A 25,101-nucleotide genomic window follows, 5' to 3' on the forward strand; every position below is an offset into this window, starting at 1 on the left:
TATTATTGGATATAAATGAGACTGACTTCTGAAGATTCAATGGAAAGACGAGGGCGTTTTGCATATCGGATCGTCGTAACGTCCTTCAGCGCGAATGAAGCACGCTCGTTAAGAACAAATTGCCCGTACAAAGTGGCCCATAAAGGGTACAGTCCTATTAAAAGGTGGTGGGGTCTGCAACCGTGTGTTGAAGGCTCACTGGAATATATCGCACAACCGTGTACACACACCTGCCCTTTTACCTGCCCCTCGTCAACAAATTTTATTACCTTTCGAAGCCCTGTAAATTATTGAAAAATCAAAAAATCTAGGAGGATATCCACTAACTCCGAGTTACATAAATAAAACTTCTCGCAATTTATGGAATTGGTATTTTATATGAAGATGTTTACACCTTTTTTCACTGAATAATTGACCCATTCTAAATTGGCGAATGAGGTAATGACTGAGAAATTACCCAGCAGCTGGTGGGAGTTGGTTGGAGTAGGTGTGGCCCATTATGAATTGAACTCATAAATGTCTGACCAATTTTTTTGATATCATTGAATAACAGAGATCCGACTGGAAATATTCATAAACGAAATGGGGAAATTCAGAAAAAAAAAATGTCCAACTAAAATTGATGTTTCATTGCATATTATGACGGCATAATGACCCCGTCAGGGGGCCCTGTGCTTTTATAGCATTTTTACAGCCTCTTTGCTCAGTAAGAATAGGTGAATAGGCCAAATACCGACCAAACTGCATTTACTGTTCGAGGAATTCTCACTTCAACTTGAGGAATTTTTGGGGAAATATTCTCAGTACTCGTATTTGGATAATTTTTTAACACTACAATAGTTGAAAAAAATCCCCAATAATTTTTGAATCCTGACCACTAAATAATGAATTAATCAATTGGAATTTTGCATTGATATCACGAGTGATAATTGCCGTTAGGCACTTTGACGATGCAGATTCGGTCAGTGAGCCAGACTATAAATTCATAATTATTCATCCATGTAGCATGGGACGATGCTACAGGTCCCGTGCAGTCAAACCCAGTGAAAATATTCATCAGATACGGTAGTCCCACCACCTGCCAAAAACCGATATGCAATTAATGCCGAATGTTCACGGGGCACGCAATCTTAGCGCGTCTACCTCTTGCAAATTCCCCTCACCAAGAAAAATCGTCTTAAATGAAACATATTGCTTTTTAAATGAAGAATATCATTGATGATATAAAAATAGAGCAGACCTATACCGGATAAATATTCAATAAAAATTATCAAACGAGTAGATAATTAATACCATAAAAATTTTCTCCGCTTATCGGTCAATTCGTCACCTTCAGTTCACGATTTTCCAATAAATTTTCCATACACCTTCTCCTGGATACCCTCGATTTTTCAAAAACTAACGGAGATCACCACTACGACTTAGTGAAATAATTGGAATTTCGTTGTTAGTGCACAAAGTGCGCGGCCAGTTAAAGTGAGCCGTCTCCTTGGAGTGAAAACGGGTGGCCTTAAAAATCATGGCATAATCGTTAACTGTAGTGCGCGGCAATGGGGGGGGGGCCTTTAAAAATATATGAGTTAAATAGTAAGAGCCAAGAAAAATGTTAAAAAGAAAATAAATAAAATAAAAAAAGAAGTACGACAGGGAGAGTATAAAGAGCCACTCGTCGGATCCTGTAATCCGGCCATTTGTAAGCCGAGCCGTGAAATGTGTCCCTCTTAAATATCATTAACCAGTGTTGGCACCGGCGTACGGTTTATACAAACGAGGAGAGAGCCCTCATATTGGCAAAGAGAGGCGACGACAACGCTGGAGAGGAGACCCATTGCTTTTGTCATGGGAAAATACGACTGTGAGAGGGGAAGCGGGCGCGAACAAGCGGATAATCGTTTTCAGGACAAAATAGGAAACACGCGCTGGTTATTTGGGGATCTTTGGATCTACCGCAGGAGGGAGAAGGGGGAAAAATACAACCAACACTTTTACCGGAAAATAGAGAAAAAGCGATTAGAACCAACGACGATTGCAACGCCAGGTGCGACATTTATACAAAACTGCGCTCGTTTCGAACATGTTGGGGGTGAATGCAAAGGGCTCTTCCACCCTTTTCCAGTGAAGATTTTTTTTTCAACATGTACACGAAAAAAATTTTTTTTTCCGATTCGAATTATTTGCATTCAGCGAAAAACCAAAGGGAACCACAATCGATTTTAATTGCGTCATTATCGAACGAATATGAAGTACCTGATCATCCAGCAATCGGTGAAAAATGTATTAGATATTTAACGGGTCCCTCACGGTCCATCAGATAACATTTAAAATTGATTTCAACCCCCATGGGAATACATCCACCATAGGTAATACGCCACGCGACCAGCTGAAGGAGGTACAACTAGAACTGGGCATTCACAACCCCGGGCCAAAGACCTGTCGACCCGAAAGCCACAGGACCCACTGTTCGCACTACAAACTGATGTCAGTGTAGATAACCCCCGCGACAACTTGAATTTATACTAGTTGGGTTTAAACCTCGCCGGATGAGTTTTCAGGTCGAAAGGAGATAACGAACTTAATAGCTTTATTAACTGTGGGAAAAATACCGGTATTTTTTTTATATTATGTATGGAGAGGTTTCTTTTTTCTAGGTGGGAATCGTCGGGTGTGCGAGAGCTAGCGAGTTTCGATTTTTCTCGAATTTTCCTCTCTAGAGGAATTGGAGTTTCGAGATGTCTCGAGGTACCTGGAGACGGCTATCTACGAGTGGTTGAATAGCAGAAATCGCAGCGGGAATTTTACCTTGAACAGTGTCCAAGGATCCAGAGTGACAGGATGACATTCTGAGCACAAACAACAATCTTTGAACAATTTATGGAGTGAATTATATTGGGAATATTTTTTTCATCAGTTTCTCATACGCAATTGAATAAGTTTATCGCTTTATTACCACTTTTTGGAAGAGCGAGGGTCTCACTGAAAATTTTGGAGAGGCAACTTCAATCAGGACTATTGAAATCAGCCAACCGGTAGTCGATGAGTTGATACGGCACACCCTGTGCGTCCCTCTGGGACTGATCGTCATGATAGAGGCGGGATCGATTCTATCAGTTTCGCGCTTAATTACGCGTGTTGGGACACAAAAGCCGGCATTGTGGCTTTATTTAGGTCTCCCTAGGACCGCGGAACACAGAACTACTTTTGTACAACACGATAATTCAATTAAATATGAGGTGATAACAGGTGTCAACCGCATAAATGTCTAATTTAAAATTAATTCCAATAATTGTGAAAATTTAATTGAAGCGAGACAGTCGAGTCTCAGTGTTCCTATGAATTGGTGATATCGATTGGTTTTTTTTATCGTGGCGCTATCTGCAGGGAGAACCGTGGGATCCAGGGGCTCGATTTGCTGGGCCTATTGTCAACCGTCAAGGGCCCTTCGTTCGTTCTCAAGTATGGGATTGCACTTTTTTGGGCTTTTGATTGCAAATAATGATTGTGGGTTACTGTTTGCAAGGTGTTGGGTAACTTCTGACTACATCACAAGCTTCCAGACTGATTATTCGTGATTAATGTCACTGATATCGCTTAATGGACATGATTTATGATTGGGTTAAAATCATAAATCCCCTCTTTTTTTTAATTATCTAATAAATCCCAAGGAATCATCCGAGTTTCTCAGAACCATTGTAAAACTTTTGACAATGAATGATCTGGTGGAGTCCCAGCACCATAAACTAATAAACATGAAGAGAAAAATGTCCAACATGGAACAGATGTAACAGGGAAAATTACGATTTTAGGATCATAAAGAAGATGATTTTTTTTTAATGTCGAACTACCGTTTGGATTTATTTGATTTTCAGATGGATTTATGATTGTTCACTTGCTTAAATCTCGTTGTTATATTTTTGTTTAGTTGTTTAATATACTTTAAAAAAGTTCCGATACCTTCCAAAATTGTTTAACGGCCTAATTCATTTAATATCCGGTTCTAGTAAAAAACATTCTTTCCAACTACGAAGAGAAATTATTTCAAACTTTGAAAAGATTAAAAAAAACAAAATTATTGGCGGAAAATTTCAAGTGGAATTGAAAATAAAAGTGAGTTCTCAGCCCCCCTCAGTGCGAAATAGGTGGTGCGAAGCAACCCCCCGTCGTCGAGAGACTCAAGGGTTAGCCCTGAGTATAATCATCGAGGCCTCTGGAGTCTCCATTATTTGAGGGCACCTCGGAGAATGCATTCAGGGGGTTTGTATATCGGGGATGGATCAGGGCGGTGAGGCATCAAATTGGCTTACACTGGGCGGTGGGCCACACCGTGGTCCTTGGATAATACCACCGCAGTGAGCATTGTCCAGGAGAACTTTTGCGTTTCTCGTGGACCCTTGATTCCCACCGCAAAAAGCAGCGCGGGCTTAGTTGGCAACACAGAGCCACGTTATTTAATTCTACAAAATTTTTTTTTTTTCACATTACCATGAGTGTTTTTATTTGGGGAATACGCTCGTGTACACATCAGGTAAGTCGCCAGCCGAGTGGAAATTTTTGCTTCAGTTATTTGTTAGAACGAGGCTAACCGCTACCGCATTGATTGTGAGGAGTTGACATGAGAGTGAGGGACTATTCGTTGTCAAAATTCGCGACATCACGATAACGATATGTTACCAATTATTTTAGGGTACAGATCTAATTACTTAATTACCACGATTTTGGCTAGTATTCTAATTGTTAACTGCAACTGGGTACAGAAAAATAATTGGAATGAATTAATTGTTCTATTTTTTATAGGAAATTTCGCTCCGTGATTTTTTACTAGTCATAAAATTGTCCGTAAACAGATATTTTTTCATTTAATTACCTTTCTTGCACAATTACCCTTCGTACATTAAAATTTGCCGCGATTTTCGTTATAATTTTGATCTCTCTTTTCTCCCTGTCCCTCCCCAGCACTGAAAACCAGAAATTTTTTTCTCCTCGCTATAATGAAAATTTATGTGAATGCAGCCTTCATAATTTGGGGATCATCAGAGGCACAAATTGTGTGTAAGAACTGTTACCCAGTGTGCTAGATAATCAGTGAGGACGATCATTTAATAAACCAAAGGGTGAACTGGTAAAAAAAAAATTCAGGTACAAGGGTGATGGATAAAATATGCGATCAACATTTTTCGTAATTTCACGGTGAGAGGACAAATGGGGCATTTAATATTCACTGACGATTATTTGCGTTGACCCTGGGCATTATATCGCATACGGTAATTAACTCAGTACGTTGATCAAAATCGTAAGCAGGTGAATTCCCTCGTTACAGACCTCAAAATTATCCCAGTTATTTTTCCTTCATCGCAAGAGTTGGAAGATTTTTATTTTTGCCTCGGGTCACAATGGATTCATTACCGAAATTTTAAAAATAAATTTCTGTCAGTGGTTGAAGAGGCGGTTGACAGATCTGTCGTCGTGCGTGTGGCTCGTTGAAGAATTCATCATCGTTTCTCCACTCTTCGTCACGAAAATTCTCCTAACATTCTTCATGCAACTCTTTGAGGTCGACGATTCCGACAAAAATATTCCATCGCATATTTATCGCACCTAACTCAATGAATTTTCAAATTGGAACAATTGAATAATTGAATAATTTGAATGAATGTTAGTTAGAAGATACTATAAATGTGTCCAGAACTGGGAAAAACACGATATCAATTTATGATTTTTTTCCTGGCAATGCAATGTTCCAATAAGTTCTAATGCTTCAAATAAAAATAATAATAATGACAACTTGTTTGCTACAATTATTGTTAAGGAGGCCACTCGAGTGCTAAACAAGGAAATTTATAGTTGTTAAACGAGCTCAGGTGTTCATGTCTCATTGTCTGAGTGGAATTCTTTTCCACACATTCAGAACACGATATTGAGCGTGTGGCTGCGAGAGAGTCAGACACATTACTGGCTGTCATGGGGCATTACTCCTTGGTGATGCCTCTACTATACTCATACAAACTGCGGACTTTCCCCATCCTGGACAACACATTCATAAAGTCTTCGTCATCTATTACTCGGGTTAACGCACCGGAGTTCAGTAATTTCATTTCTTCATGCCTCATAATATAAAACTCTTGGTTTCACACAGACTCAAACTCGAGTAGTGGAGTTCACCGAGAGATTTGTGATTGAAAGTGAATTTTTCTGTTCAAATCCCCCTATTAATAACTTGTCCTTCACAATGACTTCTCAATTATTTTTACCGCACTTCAGCGAAAAGAGTGGAATTAATTCTCCATCAGTTTTTCTCTTCACCATCAACTCATAGAAAATATCAATATGAAAAACCTAGTGAAAGTACATCTGTCGAGGGTTGTCGTCGGTTAGCGCACAGAATCACTCGGTTGACACTCGAAAAACCTCGACAGACACGTATACCCCGAGCCAAACCCAGTGGGAAGGGGAGGGTGAAGGAGGGGGTGAGGGGGAGAAGGTTGAGTGACAAAGAGGGGAAGTGTGACGGTAGCCAAGTCCTCATTAGCGCATTCCGCTACGACGCCCGCGACTCAAAGCGTCGTAAAAACAGCTGAGATGTAGCAAGGCGTCGCGACGCCCGAGCGATGACTTCAGATGCTCCAGGAGATTTCAGAAATCAAATGATATAGCAAAAATTCCATGTAGAAAAAAATTATATTAAAAAAAAAACTGCCGATTATCGTAATTTATAACGATTCAGTGAATAGAAGTGGTCGTTTTAATCAATTACCACCTCTCGTCTGTTGGAATTAATTTGACAGTTACATCGTGGTGGGAGTGGTAAAAAGGGGGGCAATAAATAAACCTGGGATGAGCATGTTTATAAATAAGTAAATCCGAGAGATTTGTCGCACGTCATGGCGATCAAGCCGTTGACGAGATGTGAGAGTGCGAGTGTATGGGGAGGTGAGATGGAATAAAAGGCCTCAACGCATACAGAAAAGGGTCGCTCTTGTACATAACCAAGTGTTATTCGCCGAGCGCTAATGATGCCCCGGAGCGTAGTGCGGTATCGGAAAAACCGATTTTGAAAAACCCTCGTGACGCCCATAACTGGTAAGTGACAGTGTTGCCTGCGATGACCCTATTAGCCGAGTGTTGTGCGCTTTGGCGAAGACTCGTTGATCCGGTCGCACCTTCACAACTACCACTGATCCAGAAAAAGGAGGGTAAGAGAAAAAAATGTGGATATATGAACGGAAAATTGTCACAAGGTGTGTTTACCTGAACGGAGGGGATGAGGAATAGGAGAAGAAAATCTTGGGAAAGGCGTTGAGTAATTTCTTGAGAAATTTTACGGAGACAAATGTGGTGAAGTATCGATACTGCTGGGTATTTATTGAATTTTGATTGATGGTGACAGGCGATGTACGTTATCGATGTGAACAGGAAAATATCACTTGTAATTAATTGAACAGTTCCAAGGGACAATCATGATTATTTTTGTAATTAGTAGGAATTAATATTGTAATTTTTTTTTCATCCTTTCCAAGTAAGGCATGAGAGATTTGATCGATTTGTCCTCTCGGCAAATACCAGGATCATAGGAAGAACATTGGGGCCTCCATTAAGTGGAATTGTGCAACGAAAATTCGTGGAATTTCTCGGTAAGCCAGCGGAAGTGAATATTTTGCGTTTATAATGTATGAAAAATGGTTTAAAAATATGAAAATTTAGATAATACACATCAATCTTGTTCCGGACGTGGAGAAACCGCGCGTTACCCACTATCCTTCTCACTCCTCCCTCTCTCTCCTTATCCAGTAAACTGTTTTTTGTGCCTGGTGAGCTCGTATAAAACGCATATCCGGCGCCACGGCAATGTGAAGCCAAAGGCGGGACCCACCTGCCACCTTCATCGGGGTCTTTCTCGTGCATCGCTGATAATAATAACGCACACCCGCGGCGTTGCGGATCGCCACTCATAACAGACGAGTTGTACACGCACACAGTTCGGTTAAAATGCACTGCGACGAGAGTTTTACGAGACATTGGCACGCAGATATATCCCAAATTTACGAACTTGGTGGAAAAACAAAAGGGATGTGTAGAAAATAAAAATGAAAATTCACCAAAGACAGAGATTAAAGGATAAATTTTACGGAATTGTCGAGTGACACTTTGGCTTGAATAATTGGCAGGACGCCACCCAGTTTGTCTACAATCTCACACTGTTTCTGCATAGGGTGATCGATGGACCTTTAAATACTCTACAATACCTCGAACTGCCAGCGGCTCATTACTCCCTACGTGATTCACTATTTATTGTAAAATTTTAATTGACTAAAATGATAATTACTATAAAATTGTCAAATTTCTTCGCACATCCCACAACGCTTATTCCCGATATTTGATTCTCAGGTCGTAATAATTAATTGAAAAATTCTTATTATTTATTATTTACGTATCGATAAACTTCTGCTTCGTAAGATCGATTTTCCCGCGGTGAACGGAATTTCGCTCCGAGATCTATAAAAATATGCGAGCCTCATTGATGACTCGTCGGTGGATCTGAAAGACTAGCTCTTCCCATTGAAGACTCGCTGCGAATCTCCATGAACGGTGGGAAAAATTGTCGAGCATTATAGATCACGAGAGCGTCTCCACAAGTCTATGTATATGCACAAGTACTTGAATACTTTGGAATAGGTGTTCCGTAACGTCGGGGGAGGTCTCGTTGGTCTCACGCGTGCTACGTTTGCTAACACGCGAAGGTAAGTTCGATATCCAAGTATAAATGTATGTGACGTTAATGTTACGCAGGGATATGATAACCAAAATGATCTTCATAAATTTCAAAATATAACGGCAAATTGTTTTTTCTTTCCAGTTAATTTCCTTCGAAATTTCCCGTGGCACTTTAATCCATAAATTTAGTGAAAAAAAATCCCCAAACTATAATATTTACAAATGGAAAATAAACTATTTCATGGCTTCTTTTACGATTGAATTAATGATCATTCGCATCATTCGTATCTCACCGCAGATAATATTGAAGATAATAGTAATAATAGTTTAATGATTGCAAATACTGGAGGCAGTATCAGCAGTGATTTCAAAGAAATAATAATCACGATGATATTAATTCCTCACTCGTAAGACACGAAACACGCTATTTTAGATAGGAAAAATGCCACGAATGTTAATCCAAATGGAAGTAGTTAATTGCAATGGCAAGACCATCTATCTAAATGGCAATCATAAGGGCAAAAGTGCGCATTAATGTTTTTCACGGCCCAGGATTTTGATAATAATTCAGATTGCGTCCGCCTCCTCACTCGTGCATTCCCCCTCTCTCTCGGGATCGTTCAAAAAAAAAAAAAAAAAAACAGCTCAAGTTTTCTTCACGCATTGGTTAACTTGCCCTATCGTCCCAGGATACACTCAGAGCGCATGAAAAATTTACAAGACACCACTTTCTTTCCTCATTTCAATATCAAATTCATCGAATTGAAACATTTATTTTCCCTCGGTATTCGGGAAAATTGTGAAGATAATCGGATTCAACAATCGTACGACACTAGAGCGAAAGGAAACTGAAGTAAGTTCACACGGAATTTCATGCACGCATACTGTCTCTCCCACAATTTCCTCTCAGCCTTCAATTACAAATCGTTTTCCCTGCGGTATGATCGGCAAAAAGAGGAATTAAGAAGATGTATGAGCTGCGCTTAAATGCAATTTTAAAAGCAATTCTCATAAAAATCATTTTGAACAAATGACTGAATGCGATTGTTATCAGCCCACCTTCCGGAGACGCACGTCTGTAATTAACAGTGAAAATGGGATGATGGTGAACGAGGTAGTACCTCTATGCTGATAATTAATTACCGCTGATAGTAAATCGAAAAATTTGATATATTAATCGCAATTTTTACGATCGTTTCATCATTTTCCCATTCATTAATCTCTCAAAGTGTTTCCACTTCCTTTCAATTTTTTTCCTGTCTCATGCGACTGTTTTTGAGATTCTGTAGAGTATAACCCCTCGAAATTAGCACTATCCCCCAATCGCTAACTGAACCTATATTTTCAATAATAAAAACGAAACCAATGGAACTATTTCGAGTTGCCCAAGAATTTTTTATCAACAAAAGAAAATTACTATCGGAAAAATATATATTTCCTCACAATTGATTACTGAATATTTATAACCCAACAATTCCAATGACATTGTCCTCACAGAGTGAACATATCCCTCACGCGGATGAATAAAATCGTAATTAACCGAGAAGATAAGACAATCGTGTGGTACCTTCACACTGATAATTAAGTGCTCCTCTGATAAAGCCTTGAAGAAGTTGAAATATCAATCGTGAAGTCATCAATCGGCTACCGCATCATTATTTTCACTTTCATTAACCTCTCACATACTTGAACTTCCTCTTGAAAATATTTCTCAGGGTCTCATGAGACTTAAGCCGCTATCACCTCAACAAGAGCGATTTTTTCCGGTTTCCTACCTTTCGCCGAATGACATTTTTATCCCCAAAAGTCGTCTCGAAAACCGCTCGGAGATCATGAAGATAACGGACGAGTCACTGGAGGAATGAGATCTTCACGGACCAGCCTGAGGTTGTAACCCGGGGCCAGATATGGTTTTAGATGAGAAAGACCCGTCGAGCTGTTCCCCGTGTTAACAACCGAAACTCATAAAGACGTTAAGTGGGCCTTTTGAGAAAACCAGGAGATTCCTTCGGCTGTCTACCTAACGTTTGGACACACTCAAGGACCATATAGTTCCCTCGTTTTATTTTTATTGGTTTATTTGTATACCACTGGCGTAAAGAGAAGAAAAAAAAAATAAATATATTTGAATTAAAGTGTTGTAAATTTTAAGCCTTTTGACTCGAATGAAGTCATTTTTAAAACTCGTTCTTACTGGGTTCCTTGTGCCATTGTAAAATTCTGGTCTCAATATTCCATTTTATTACGAGAGTGTTGGAGTTAAGTCGAGAGCATCAAAAAAATCCTCTCCATACCCTTCACCCAATATTTATAAACGAGGAAGGAAATATATAGAAAGACGATAGTCCAGTAATTTCCCTACGCTTATATTTTTCATTTTAACGTGCCATTAAATATATAGATAATTGAACAATTTATGTACCACAATTTCTTAACTTCCCAATTCTTCTTAATTATTTTATCAAATTTATCAAAATAATGGGGGAATTTCCAATAAATGTACCGGAAATTTCAGGCAAAAATTCCTCGAGAACCTGAACAAATGATTTCCCCCTCTATCAATTTCCCCGTCTTGTATCTATCTGTTCATATCTGCCCGTAGAGTCAATGGAAAATCGTCATTTCGGAGCAGATCAAAGAGATTGAACACGATAGAGAGATACAAAAATTGGGTGTCATCTGTTTTCTCACTGACAGCTTCACCCAATACCTCTCTCATTCGTGGAACAACTTCCTTCATAGTTCAACCGGGTAGCGAGGGGGGGGGGGAGGGGGTGACACTAAAACTGGCCTCTTCATGTAAAGTGCCGAGTTGTGTCCCAGAAGCCGCCCATCACAATCTCATCTCAATCAATTTAAAATGTTTGAAAATTACTTGAAAGGTAAATTATGGCAGATAATGAGGCACCCGAGATACTTCAATACACGACTGTAACACTTCTCGAGTATTTCTTTAAATGTTTGTGTACCTCATGACATGTCAATGTAAAGACAATAAACTCAAGATCATGCCATGATTTATGCGAAACAGAGAACTTTCACGATTCATTTTTTTCGTTCCTAACGCACCATAATCAAATGGTCACGAAAATTGTCACGGAAAATTCGGCCAAAAATTTTCAACAATGTAAAGAGAATTTTTTGATAAATACAGGATCACACGATCGTTATTGCAGGCTCTGCCTTACACCATGAAATTCACCAACACAGAAACGCCCCGAGAGGAGAGAAATAATTTAAAAAAACTCACCCCACTGTTCAATTGCTATGAAAATGAGAGGCGTTTCAGGGGGTTCGCCGTGATACCGTGGATTTCCCAGGGTATTGGTGCAAGAGTCGAGTTTTAACGTGTCTGGGGCCTCGAGTAATGTCAAATAAATTCGTGGTTCCAAGGCTAAATGGTGTACAGTGTACGATATGGGTGTGTTTAACGCTGCTGGGGGCCAAGTGCAACAATATTACCGATCCCTGAGGCATGTCAAAATCAACTCGCACGCTGAGCTGAATTCAGGCGTTGTTACTGTGTGAACTTCAACGGGAGATCTTTTACCACTAGTTCTTCATACTTTTTTAACGATTGAGAGAAGAAAAAAGAGAAACGGAAATAGTAATTTGCGTTTGAATAATTGTTGAACTTATTTCAAACGCAATTTATAAAATTCCACGGCAATTATATAACAAATATTCAAACTAGGTAATAATAAACATAAAAAAATTTTTTACCGATGGAATAGTGACATATTTTTCCTAAATATCATGCCCCATTGACTAACAAATTCTCTTCTATCAAAATTATCAGTAATTGGTACCTCTTACTGACACACCAATGACAGAATCTAAATCATACCGAGGAAAGGGTTGCCCTCAGCCCTTAGATAGCCATCACTCCCTTATACTTGATATATGTAGCACGTTTCCATACCGCACACTTCTTCATTCCACCCAATCCTCCTCTCCCTTTACCCCAACATATCTCTCTCCTCGCAGCCAGGTTTATCTACCTCACCTAATCTGCTGCCGGTGGCAATTAAATTCGAGGTGTCCCATACCCATAGTCCAATGGAAACCTATCGATTCGACAACTTTTCGGGGATATATGTACCCCGAGGGACCATATCGCTCAATCTCAGAATCCCGGAGAACAGGAGAGGGAGCTCGAAGACGCGAAGGTACCATATGGAGAGTTGATAAATTTTTTCAACAATTTTTTTTTTTTTTTTCACCTTCAAATCACCAAATAAAATCCAGAGAAGTTAACGACAATTCCCCGACCATTCGATGGCTTCAGTTTTTTTTCTCTCTCTGATTTTGGTGAACGAAAAAAAAAAAATTGATTATAACTCTAGTATTGACAAGACATTCGAAGCTTGAAAGAATGAGAATCTATAATTATCAACTGCCGTCTTCCCTCCCTCCCCCCTCACCCCCCACCCCAAATCGTTACTTTATTTTTTCCAATAATTGTTTTTTTCTTTCTCGTTCACCTCTGTTTTCCATTCTCTCCTTTTCGTCGAGACAGACGAGACGAGAGGGCGAGAGAAAAAAAAAAAAAAAAAAAAAAAAGCCACCTCTCGCAGCCTAGCATTATCGCCTTGAATCAACAAAGCCCCCAGAGCCACTCGTTCGCCACTCGAAAAGCCCGGCTATGAGAGTATGGGCAAGTGCAAGGGAGTGACGAAGGAGAGAAATCGAATGGAGTGAGGTAGAACGACGTAGGGATTCTTTAATAGAGGGTCTTCGCTTAATGACCGACATCTCTTCCCAGAGGCAGCCAAACCAAATGTCATTGCAGAAGATTCGATAACGTCCACCATCCCCCAATCCTGTCCTACCCCCCCCCCCCACCCACCCCCTCTTCCACTAAAATTTTAATATTCCTTTTTCTCCTGACTGACTTATAAATTGAGAATTATATTAATTATTGTGCATTATAGATGCATACGCATGTTTGTGCTCGGTTATTTCTGAGGAGTTCGCTTTTATAGTCGTTTTATGCTGGTAAATCTATGCAGTTGCCGTCGGTGGTACGCGCCACTGACTCAAAGTGCTCATTATATCGCTACCCTGTCGATAATTATATTCATTATGGAATAAAACGCGGGAGCGTATGCCGGAATTATAGGGGCTTGGTGGGAGGTTACCCCGAGGATGAGAGGGGGAGGATGTTGCACGATTTTCTCGTATGTCTGGAGTAATAATTGAGGTATTATTATTGCTATTATTGATTGCCATATATGAAATTTAATTGCAAGTGAAATTACGGAAAATTATTCCCAAATAATTATTTCCATAAATCTGTATCAAAAAATTTTAATTGTAGAATTTGTTAAAATTTCATTTAATGAATCAAATATTCGGAAATTGCAATTTGATGACCAGTTACCGACAGAGCATCGGTAATGCAGGTGAACATAGGAATCGCTCGGAAATTTACGGAACATAAATCACCGGCTGTCGATAAAAATTAACAGATTGTTCATTTTACCGATTGTTGGTGAAAATTAATTAGAATTGGTGGATAGAATCGATCCCTCTGATATCGATATTCGTCAAATATTCTGAGATGAACGAGGAACCTTGATTCCATTCAGTCACGCACTCGTGTAGCGGCGACGACGGGAGACACACGTTTTGACGAAACAAAAATAATTTTGCTGTTTGTGACTTGTGTTGGCTGTCCACTGAAAAAAGTTCATCGTCACTGAACGATCCGTCCACAATGGGTGGTAAGTTATCACGCCTCTACGGCATACTTTTCAGTCATTATTTCCGGTAAAAAATATTCGTAAATTCAGTCGCTCCCCAAATTGATCCAAAACGTCGTCCTGCGTAACCGGTCTTCAATGACCTTCAAATGTGAACGATTCACAGGGCTTATTGGGATGATTAACGACAGTTCACTTGACTAGAAAGTCATCTAGTTAAGAACAATTGCAGGGTGAATTTGACAGTGGGTCACATAATGCGTCATTGATCATTATCTATTATCCATTTATTGTTTACGTGAGATTGAACTTGATGATTCATTAATTTATTTACGACAGTTCCCGCTCATTGCGAGATAAATGTAAAGCGCTTGCGCTGAAAATACCAACGAGTGGATGAATTACCATTTAAATTGGTGAATTTATTGCTCCGCCCATAATTCACGGGATTATTATACTGAGGATCTATTATGTTCCAATTTTATTCAATCATGAAAATGCGAATCTAATTGTGAAATTAAACTGATGGTACGATAATTTCACTCGATGTATGATCGAATATTGAAAATATTCATTCGCGATATTTGCAATTCTTTCAAATTCCGGCGAAAGTCCTCACCCCGCGGGTTTCGATGGTTTTTTTTTCATGCCTCATGTATTTCAAGAATTTACACGTTAATTTTAGATAAAACGCAGCGAGCGTCTGCAAGAGGCCCGAGAGCCTGGTATATTTTAGACCCTGGACTTGTCGGGATAAATCAAGTCTTCTATTTTTTATAAATAAATTTCGTATGATTGGGATTATACGTGGATGCTACTGGTGACGATTATTTTCCGCATTCTGAACGTGTGGGTGGATTGGTTGAAAGTTTATCCGTTACGAATGCGGCTTATGCCAGTGACAAATAGCAACTGGCACGTGTTACTGATGAAATGAACTCTCATCAGATTATGAGCAACTAATCTGTCATGTTATACACTGGCCCGTGGGTAAAGAAGAGATTGAAGCAGGCGGTTTAACTACCTCGACCCGATAGAAAATTTCGACATTCAATATTCAAAGAATCGATCCCATAGCATTTTCAGTATTTTGCTGATATTTTCATTCAATTATCACTCCTGATTATATTCCGAGTTTATAACTGTAAAACCCTTCTCAGTTGATTACTGCTCCTAAATTTTATATTTCATTGAATTGTCTCCAATGCACGATAATAATTAAAAAAATTAACATTCAACCGATAATTGAATTTGTGACACCCCAGTGGATACTCCTACAAAGTCTGACAAATAGAAAACCCGTTCTAACGGAAGTCGAGCCCTGTGACAATAAGAAGTACTTGCCTAAGTGACAAAGTGCACGAATTTTCCTCGCAAATCCTGGAGTGCTATTATGAGAGTACCCGTGGATAGCGGTTTGTGTGTAAATATAAACCCTTGGAGTCGACGCCGGGTCGTCGCGACGTTTGGCATCTCAAGTTTCCTCTTCGTATCATAATATGTTCATTCTCTGTACCGAATAAAAGAGCCAGTAGTCCTATTTCCGATGCCTCCTATTACACGATTTGACATTTATTGACATTTAATTGACGAATCAAGAGCACTTCTCCGAGATTTAATTAGTCTACACGAATACCGTTAGAAAAATTTGAGATTGAAATAATGTAAAAAATAAACCACAAGTGTTACATCCATTTAAAATGCCGAAACATTTTGCATAGCACCATAGACTCTAAATATACATCCCGCCAATTTGACCCACGCTAATCTGAACTTATCAAGGTCTCTGTCGTGAAGATGAATCGAGTCGCGCTCCAGTTTTTTTTTTTATCATCTCCACATGCGTCTGCTGTAATTCAATCTCACGTGTGTATCTCTCATAGACAACCGTTAACCAGGCTCATTGTTCTTCACCGAAGGGATGTCCTTTGCCAGGGTTTCCTCTTCCAGCTCGATGGAATGTAGTACATTTTTTTTTCCCCTCCCTGGTGACCCGTTCCGGTTGGAGAGGAAATCGTCGGGACAGTATCAGGCTCACAAGTATTTCAGGGCGAAAATAATCCTCAATTTAGACCATGAGAATATCACGTGAGACAAACATAAAAAGGTTATCTCTTCATCGCGTGATAACGGGACAAATGTTTTGGAGAAACTATTTGAAAAGTTTCTTCCACAGTCAGAATAATACTAGAAATTGTGAGAGGTCAGGAATATGTCCGTCCAATGGAGATGCTGATCTCTTATTTATTGCATAATGACACCATCAGTAAACTTTTAATATTGAATTAACTTTAATTCGACGAGTATGCTCTTGAAAAATTCTTTCCAACATTTCACTCCACCTTGATGGAAAAATTCTTGGAACACATGTTCAAGATTGTAATAACTGGATTCATGCACATTGTGCTGCTGCCAAGTTTATGCTAGCTTCCTACACATCACCCGTTAATTTACACGTGTCTTATTGCGTCTGAGACAAACGGCACTCACATGGTACACTCAAGTGAATAGTTCAGTGTTGATAAGCCACTCAATTGTCCTATGATGTTAATAATCGATTGACACAACAGAAATAAATACTCTGGCGACTTGTTATGAGCGTATCATTGAAATCCAATTGCAAATAAATTCATGACGATTTTTTTGATGAAGTCGCCATGAAGTCACTGTATTTGAAGATGAGATATTTAACTAGGGATGTATAAATATATCAAATTCTGGCTCTCTGCCACATGAACTTCATCAGCATCTTCCTTTCTCCCTCTGAAAACAGTCGACGCATTCTTCATTCCGTTCGCCGCACTCTTTCCTCAAAATGTTCTGTTAAAACGCAAACTGATAATATTTTCGCTGATGAACTATGACTGATGTAACAGAGAAGACGTGATTTTTTTAACGTCAGGCGTTTAGACTGATATATTTAGAATTAAAGATATGAATCGATCAGGAGCCCGTTGATGACTTTTTTTTCTTTAGGAAGTTCAATTATATAATCGCTCGATAGGCGTGAAACACGCTGAACTCAGTGTTATCTAAATGATGACACAAATACAGTGGGCCATTGACACTCGAAATTTTGCAAAAGTGTTAAATAAAGCTGAGAGACATCATAATGTTCCGGGTTCGATTCCCTGATTTTGAATTTGGAAAAAATCCAACAAGTTGAATAGAGTTTGAAAAGAAAAATCTGAACAATAATGCAATGCTCCCCGAAAATATACGAAGAATCCTTTCCCTTCACCAATGAATTTCAGGGTTTGCATGGGTCACATTGGCCACCAATGACTCGTACTCCCTTGGAGCACTGGTATTGGCGAACTCATTGAGACGTGCGGGGACCAAACATGATCTGGCAGTACTCATCACTCCTGGTGTCACCCAGTCAATGAGGTATTGTTCCTTTTTCGTTTCTCATTGCCACCTAAATCGAGGTGAAATTTTCGATCGAAGAGGCAGTACAATCGTAGCATCGAAAAGCTGCATTGGCTGCCAAGAAATTCAGCCAACGGCGAAAGTACACTTGACCTTAAACCGCGATTAGCTCACGTGTGTGATATTGGCAGTAAAATTCCCCAATGAATCGTCAGAGTTTAAAACTTGGTAATTGAAATTATTTCCAGGGAAAAATTGTCGATGGTCTTCACTGTAGTTCAAGAGGTCAATGTCCTCGACTCAAGGGACGAGGCGAATCTTGCACTACTGGCTAGACCAGAATTGGGGATCACCTTCACGAAATTACACTGCTGGAGACTCACGCAATACGAGAGATGTGTTTTTGTTGATGCGGACACTTTGGTAATTTATTTCTGTCCCTCAACAGCTAGTTCTTCATTTGAAATGAAGTGGAAGAGTTTTCATCCCTTCAAAATGCCAATGTATCTGTTTAATCTCTAGCATTTAATTATTATTGGCTGAAGGAGATGTCCCTGTCATAGAACTCCTAAAACTTCATTTGAATACGGTCCAATAATTATCCCACGATGATTGATTTCACCATATGGGATTCAGGTGGTCAGAAACTGCGATGAGCTTTTTGAACGAGAGGAGCTATCAGCTGCTCCAGACGTAGGTTGGCCAGATTGCTTCAACTCCGGAGTATTTGTGTTCACACCGTCACAACAAACATTTGCATCATTAACATCGTTCGCAGCATCCCAAGGATCCTTCGATGGTGGTGATCAGGGATTACTGAATTCTTATTTCAGCGATTGGGCTCACAAAGATATATCTAAACATCTTCCCTTTATCTACAACATGTGTTCGACTGCGACTTATTCATATCTTCCGGCTTACAAACAGTAAGCACTTCTATTTCTGTCCTTCCCTATCAATTTCTAAGAATTAAAAGGGCTAATTGAATATCATCGATCGTTATCTTCCCTAAAGATTCGGAGACGACGTCAGGATCATTCATTTTATCGGAAGTACGAAACCCTGGCTCCAGTACTTTGACTCATTGACCGGTGAAGTTCAACCAACCCCAGGAAGTAATCACCTCAAGCCACTTCTCCAACTATGGTGGAATATCTTTTGCGAAAGTGTTCATCGTGAATTATCACCAGTAATGGTAAGTTCCTCAACCCAAATAAATCATTATGATATTTCAGTCGAGTTCAACTAATACGGTGAGACCGAATTGTATCAATTAATGAATAATTGATACTAGTTAAGAGATTTGATATCTAATACATTATACTTACAAGATTGGCCTGACAATTGTAATGCTTACCACCCCTTTTACTGATTCCGCAAGCTAAGAAATGAACCCAAGGACACGCGTAATCGCGAGGTAAGAAATCCAGAAGAATTATCGGTAATTATTTGTTCAATGTTTGTAAATAGTCTAAACTATTTATTAACAATTTAGTGCGCCAATTAGTGGCTCTTTGCACCGCTGCAAATTTTACAAAAAACTTCATTCATATTTCTCTATCACGCCTCATTCACTGGTGCCGTTCTAGTAGGTGTTAAATTGGCAAGATTATAGAATTTTCTAAAAATATTTTCTATATCAAAACAAACTGCGCATCGTTCTAAACTATTTTTGATTTTATTTCAAAACTTCCAACGCACGAAACGAATGTTATTCTTTCTTTTTCGATAAGACACTATGACAGTTCTTGTTTAGTATGATGTACGTATGTATTTTATTGATGAATATTATTTTTAAATTATTAAGCAAATCAGCTGGATGCACTTTGAACCCACGTAATCTTCCCGAAAGCACCAACTATTGGAATAATTTTTAAGGAGACGTTCAGGAACAAACGCTTCGTCATTTTTCGAGAAATAATTTTTTCACAATGATTTTGAAGTTTCTGAGCGTCAAAAGTGTACAACATCACTTTCCGGATAACGATCCATAAGAAGTAGTACATAAAACTTTGTTCCTGAGATTCACCTCCCCGTAAAATTATTCTGATGAAAATTATTATTACTATAGTCAATTAATTACACGTACTGCATGGATCTAGCAAAATTGAATAGTTAATGGCGTATTGGGACTAATGGGTTCAAGGTGTTGCGTCCTATTACGTTGCAATTCATCATTTTTTAAAAAGAATTATTGAATGTTGTGATTCTGTGACTAATAGACATAGTGTGCATTTTTTTTCTGTTTTGGCATGATATGCTTGCATAGGCCAGCACAACTTTGGCTCTACACTGGCACGATATCCTACTCCCTATGGCCCCAATACCCATTAACACGAGACATCACGTTTTTCATGACGCCACTGACCGTACAACTGATGAAATTGACGCGATTTCTCCACAAATACCTCCAGATTTTTCGGAGTTTAGGGATCCCTGGGAGAATTATAACAAAGAAGATTCTCACCCACTTGAGGATCATTACAAGGCACATGTAGAACCGTTTCAAATTCATCATCATGCATTTGTCACTTCTGATGATGAGCAAAGTCACAATCATGATCGTTCACGTAGGGCGCGTATTCAGGATCATCAGATTCACGTTCACCATCATGATACCTGTTCTAATATCAATATTCCTAGCATTCAGACACGACATTCTGAGAAATGTGAGCCTTCAGATAGACAAAATAAGCATTCAGATAATTTAACACACCAGCAATGCCATCAAATTTCTCCCTCATCTATCAATTATCAATCACACCAGTCGCAAAGTCCTCATCAAACTCATAATCCCAGTCATGAAGAACATAAGCATCATGAACCTGTGTCAAGCTCTCATTTTCATGAAAATGTTCAGTTCAATAATTCTCAGAATCAAAGTCATCATAGGGAAAATCATAGTTACAGTCATGAAGAGCACAGACATCACAGTACTCAGTTTTATGAAGAACCTAGTGATTGTTTATCCCGCCTCCCTTGTGAGGATGTACCTCAGGAAACTAGCGATAAGGAAATTAGTAGTTCATCCCATCACAGGGCAGACAGACTGACAGATCATACAGCTTCGAAAATCGATGTTAGTGCATCACAATCCCCTTCCCAACCCTGTATAGAATCCTCAAGTACAACAACGCACACAGAGAAACAATCCGGCGATAATGAGACTAGCGATGTAAGTACTAACTATGTGAATGTCATCTAAAAACTTGCCTATACCCGTAGAGAATAGCCTAGACACATGCAATTTTACCTGTATCTTTGGAATTTTACTTGAAAAAATAAAGGGAAATGACAGTAATTTTGACACTTTTCTCCTGATATTGTGATAATTAACGAACAATTTTTTTTATAGAGTGGTATAGCTGGAGCACTGGCGCAACTGACACTAGGAGAATCGAGGAGTCCGGAACAAACGGCTCTGGAGGAGCACATGAGGAAATACAGTTGGGAACAGGGACAGATAGATTACATGGGACGTGACAGCTTCGATAATATTTGGAAGAAAATATGTACAACGCTTGATGAAGCCCCATCGACAAAAGAGAAGACTCCACCGAAGGTAATTTGAATTGAAATAAAATTTGAGAAAATTTAAGAATTGCTGACTTGATAAATCAATATTAGTAGCATTTTTTCTGACATCAAAAGATCGAGTAAATTAAAAACTGAAATTTATTTGTTAGGAAACGACTCCCCCAGTGGATGAAGAAGAGTCTCCCTCGCTTTCTGCTCCTACTACGACCGTAGCTGCTGCCCCAATAAAAGAAGCCGGTATGTAATTTATCCAAAAAGCTAACACAAACATTTATGGTAAAAGCAGAACAGAAATTACTACCTGAAGAGTCCATTAATAAATTGTAAAAGAAAATAATATATTTTTGAAGCCCAGCAAACATCGAACGTAAATTTCAAGTAGAAAATCAAAATCATTGGATCGAAAATGAACTACTGACAATGCAGGGCCATTAACTTTGAAATAAATGCTTCCACTTTTTGTTTGTTATTTTTGTTGATGATACGGCATGTTTAAGAGTTTTCATTGGTAAATCTAACGGGCAATGATGTGAGACTGATACAGATTCACTTACGTCGTAGAAATTATTCGAATAAACATATTTAATTAAGTTTGAGTGTTTGAAACAGGAGCAGAGGAGAGCAATTAACAGACCATGGCGCCATAGCATTGCTACGTCTTGTGTTGTCCTTTTGCTTGACTGGGGTAAATATTTCGACGCTCATCGCTAATACCTAATGCTTAATCAATAAACCAAAAATTAAACTATAACCCTTTAAATTCCCTATTGAGAGACAACCGATTCCTTTAATTGTGATGCATTTTCAAATCATATTCCCTTTCACAGCTATCTCTTCCGAAACGAATATACCTATTACTTTATTTCCGTAAAAATCAATACGTGTGGGAGAGAACAGCATGCAAAATTTCGCAGAAACACGAAAGGTCTGCTTCCTTCAGTTTCTTCCCGAATACACTACAGATCTGAAGGAGAATTTCATTGACCTCATTGACCATTATCAGATAATTTCATGCTTTCCCTGCTGTTTATGCGCTTCAATTGCTACTAATACATAAAACCACGTAACGATAATATCTAAGCAACAATTCTCATGGAGAATTGAAAAAAGGTGCAATGAGACCCCACTTAATTCATCAGACAAATCACGAACGTCTTGCACCTCTCCAGAGTAATCCTCATTTAGATTAAAAAGATTTTTCACAATCATGAACCCAGCACCTAGAAACGTTCTTTCTGAATGTGCACTCCAATTAATAGTGATTTTTTCTAAACCTACAGAGGAAGCCGTATCCCAAAAACCAGACCTGATCACCAAGTCTCAACCCGAAAATTTACCCCAAGAACCGACCTCAGACGTAACCCTTGAACCCCAGGCAACCGCAGCATCGCAAGAAGCGCCAATACCCTCAAAAGAAGATCCCAAAGAATCATCAACTCCAACGACTGAGCAACCTTCTTCATCACCTGCTGAACCGCTGCGCATAGCCGCAGCTCCACCCCTCCTTTCCCTCGCTTCACCACCTCCAGTCTTATCACTGACGTCGTCACCCCCAGTTTTATCGATCAAAGAAGCTGGAGAGAAAGGCCAAGTATTGACGACCCCACCAGTTAAACCAAAAGAAGAAGAACAAGAGATTCCAGAAGAAACACGAGAAACTGTCATCCCCTTAGGCTACACCTCCCCCACGACCTTCGAAACCACAACATCCCTCAATCTCGCCGAATCCGAACAGCCGCAGGAACCCCAGGATGTCCCTGAGAGCTCAGTGCCCATCCAAGTAGCTGAATCCGTTCTTGAAGCAGACATCAAGGAATCTGTCTCCGAGCACATCAAGCCAGTGACTGAAGAGGCAATCTCATCAATCTCTGCACCCGTCCAAGAGTCGGTCTCAGCTATTGTTGAGACCCTGGAGCCTGCTGTACCAGCCCAGGCTCCACCATCCCTGGAAGCAGTGCCCAATCACGAAAATGGCACTGGGGGATTCGATTCTGATGTCAAATCAGACGAGGATACACCAGTAGTCGCAGCAAGTGCTGGTGTCGATGCTGTGGCGGCACCTTTGGCACAACCAGAGACAGTAAGCTTGACTTCCCAGGCCGAAGTCACTCCAGAGAATGCGCCTGCTGAAGCCCCAGTGGTACCTGCGGAACCACCAGTGCCTGAGCCTGCAGCACCAGCTGAGGAGGCTCCTGCGCCCGTGAGTCCAGAAGTTCTTCAACAGCTCCCTGAACCACAAGTGAAGTCTTCAGAACCATTGACTGAACAACCAAAAGTCGAAGATCCTCCGCAGGCTGCGGAGCCTCTTGATACATCCCCACCGAGAGAATCCTCAGAAGAAAGCCCAGAGCCATCCCCCAAATCAACATCACCCGAAAAATTTCCAGTCCCATCAACACCAACAGTAACTGAAGCAACACCCCCCACCAGTCCTCAGTTTGAATCATTGGAGGGTCAAAGCGAAGAGGGAAAATCCGCCAAGAAACCAGTTAAAAAACTGGTGAAAAAAATGAGCTCAGAGGAGAAAACAGAGTCAAGTGAGGCTGACGAGGTAAAGAAGCCTACGAAAAAAGTGGTGAAGAAAGTCGTCAAGAAACCGAAAGAGGGTGAAGAGGGAGGTGAGGCCAGTGCCTCAACGGAGAAACCGAAGAAGGTTGTGAGAGTGGTGAAGAAAGTGCCCAAAGTTGAGACTCTTCAAACCGACTCATCTGTCCCAGAGACACCACCACCACCATCAGATACCCCAGTACCACCGAAGAGAAAAGGAAAACCAGGGACTACAAAATCCACCAAGAAACCCGAATCCGAACAATGATAAAACTGAAATAATCGATATTTTCTAAGGTTTTTTACACAATATTTTAATAATAATAGTTGTGATGATGGGGGGTTTCTTGGCAGTGTTCAACTAGTCTGTGGTTTTCTTTGTGTTTTTTTTTTAATTGTTATCAATAAACCCTTCGTTACTCACCTTTAACAAACAATTGCTTCGGACTTTTGTTCTTAAATAAATTGAAGTGTAACATTAATTTCACAGAAATGGTATGAAATACTTGGAGGTTCTGAGTGTAATATTTACTTCATTTTTTTCTGGAATCGATAAAGACGTGATAAAAAAAATCGGCAGGTCTGGGATAAGTGTGTAACGAAGGATTAAATAAGAATAAATGAATAATTCAAACTATGCACAAGTCATTTTATCATGAAAATTCAGACTGACTGTTGCGAAAGCAAAGAGCAGTGTTACTACTTTGTACTAATCGTTAAGAGTCGCATTATACTGTTTCTTCTTTTTGTTATTTATGTTCACTAATGACAAAATCTTCTTCTTTAATAAGAGATTGTTTAGCACTCGCTTTGAGCATCATTCTCTTGTACGGCCATTCTAGGTATATTAATTTATGTAACGTAAGACATTAATTTCAATCGTGTGAACTTTTTTAATCTCTCAACTCGTTAGTGAAGCATCACTCCTTCACAGCAGTTTGCCAAATCGATTCTATTCTAAATTCATGACTTTGAGATTGTAATGATTTAATCCTGTTAATTATTCATTTCAACTAAATGTTAAATTGCAAGACAAAATTGCAAGAGAAAACCGATCAAGAATTAATAAAGGGAGTTACGTACAGAAGTGAAGTCCCTTGAGTAAGAATACCCAATCTCATCGGAAATAGTGGAAGCTCCCGTGACGAGAGCTTTTCCATTAATTTTATACTCCCCTGACTCCATTCATTCTATTTTTCAATATAAGATATAGACAATAACCCGAACCCTTGTA

At 39.5% G+C, this 25,101-nt stretch overlaps 2 protein-coding genes across 6 annotated transcripts in view; one reads left to right on the top strand and one right to left on the bottom strand.

Annotated features, from left to right (window-relative positions):
* The window catches only part of LOC135163574 (protein apterous-like), a 66,310-nt gene that overhangs the window by 40,487 nt on the left and 722 nt on the right, over positions 1 to 25,101 (bottom strand). The gene's annotated exons all lie outside the window — the stretch shown is intronic.
* Positions 14,297 to 24,954, top strand: Gyg (Glycogenin). 4 transcript variants are annotated; one of them, XR_010299141.1, is made up of 10 exons: positions 14,297 to 14,432; positions 17,666 to 17,801; positions 18,032 to 18,206; positions 18,420 to 18,709; positions 18,798 to 18,978; positions 20,053 to 20,958; positions 21,139 to 21,345; positions 21,470 to 21,557; positions 21,930 to 22,005; positions 22,601 to 22,741. XR_010299141.1 is itself a non-coding variant. In XM_064123082.1 (9 exons), exons 1-9 carry the CDS (start codon positions 14,426 to 14,428, stop codon positions 24,133 to 24,135), a joined length of 2,655 nt encoding a protein of 884 aa, XP_063979152.1. In that variant the 5' UTR covers positions 14,297 to 14,425; the 3' UTR covers positions 24,136 to 24,954. The 4 variants fall into 4 exon arrangements, 3 of the variants coding, with proteins under 3 accessions (XP_063979152.1, XP_063979151.1, XP_063979153.1); XM_064123082.1 differs by lacking the exons at positions 20,053 to 20,958; positions 21,930 to 22,005 and adding an exon at positions 19,165 to 19,200 and having other exon boundaries at positions 22,601 to 24,954; XM_064123081.1 differs by lacking the exon at positions 21,930 to 22,005 and having other exon boundaries at positions 22,601 to 24,954.

Source organism: Diachasmimorpha longicaudata, chromosome 6 (assembly GCF_034640455.1).
Source record: "Diachasmimorpha longicaudata isolate KC_UGA_2023 chromosome 6, iyDiaLong2, whole genome shotgun sequence".
NCBI classification, from domain to species: Eukaryota; Metazoa; Arthropoda; class Insecta; order Hymenoptera; family Braconidae; genus Diachasmimorpha; species Diachasmimorpha longicaudata.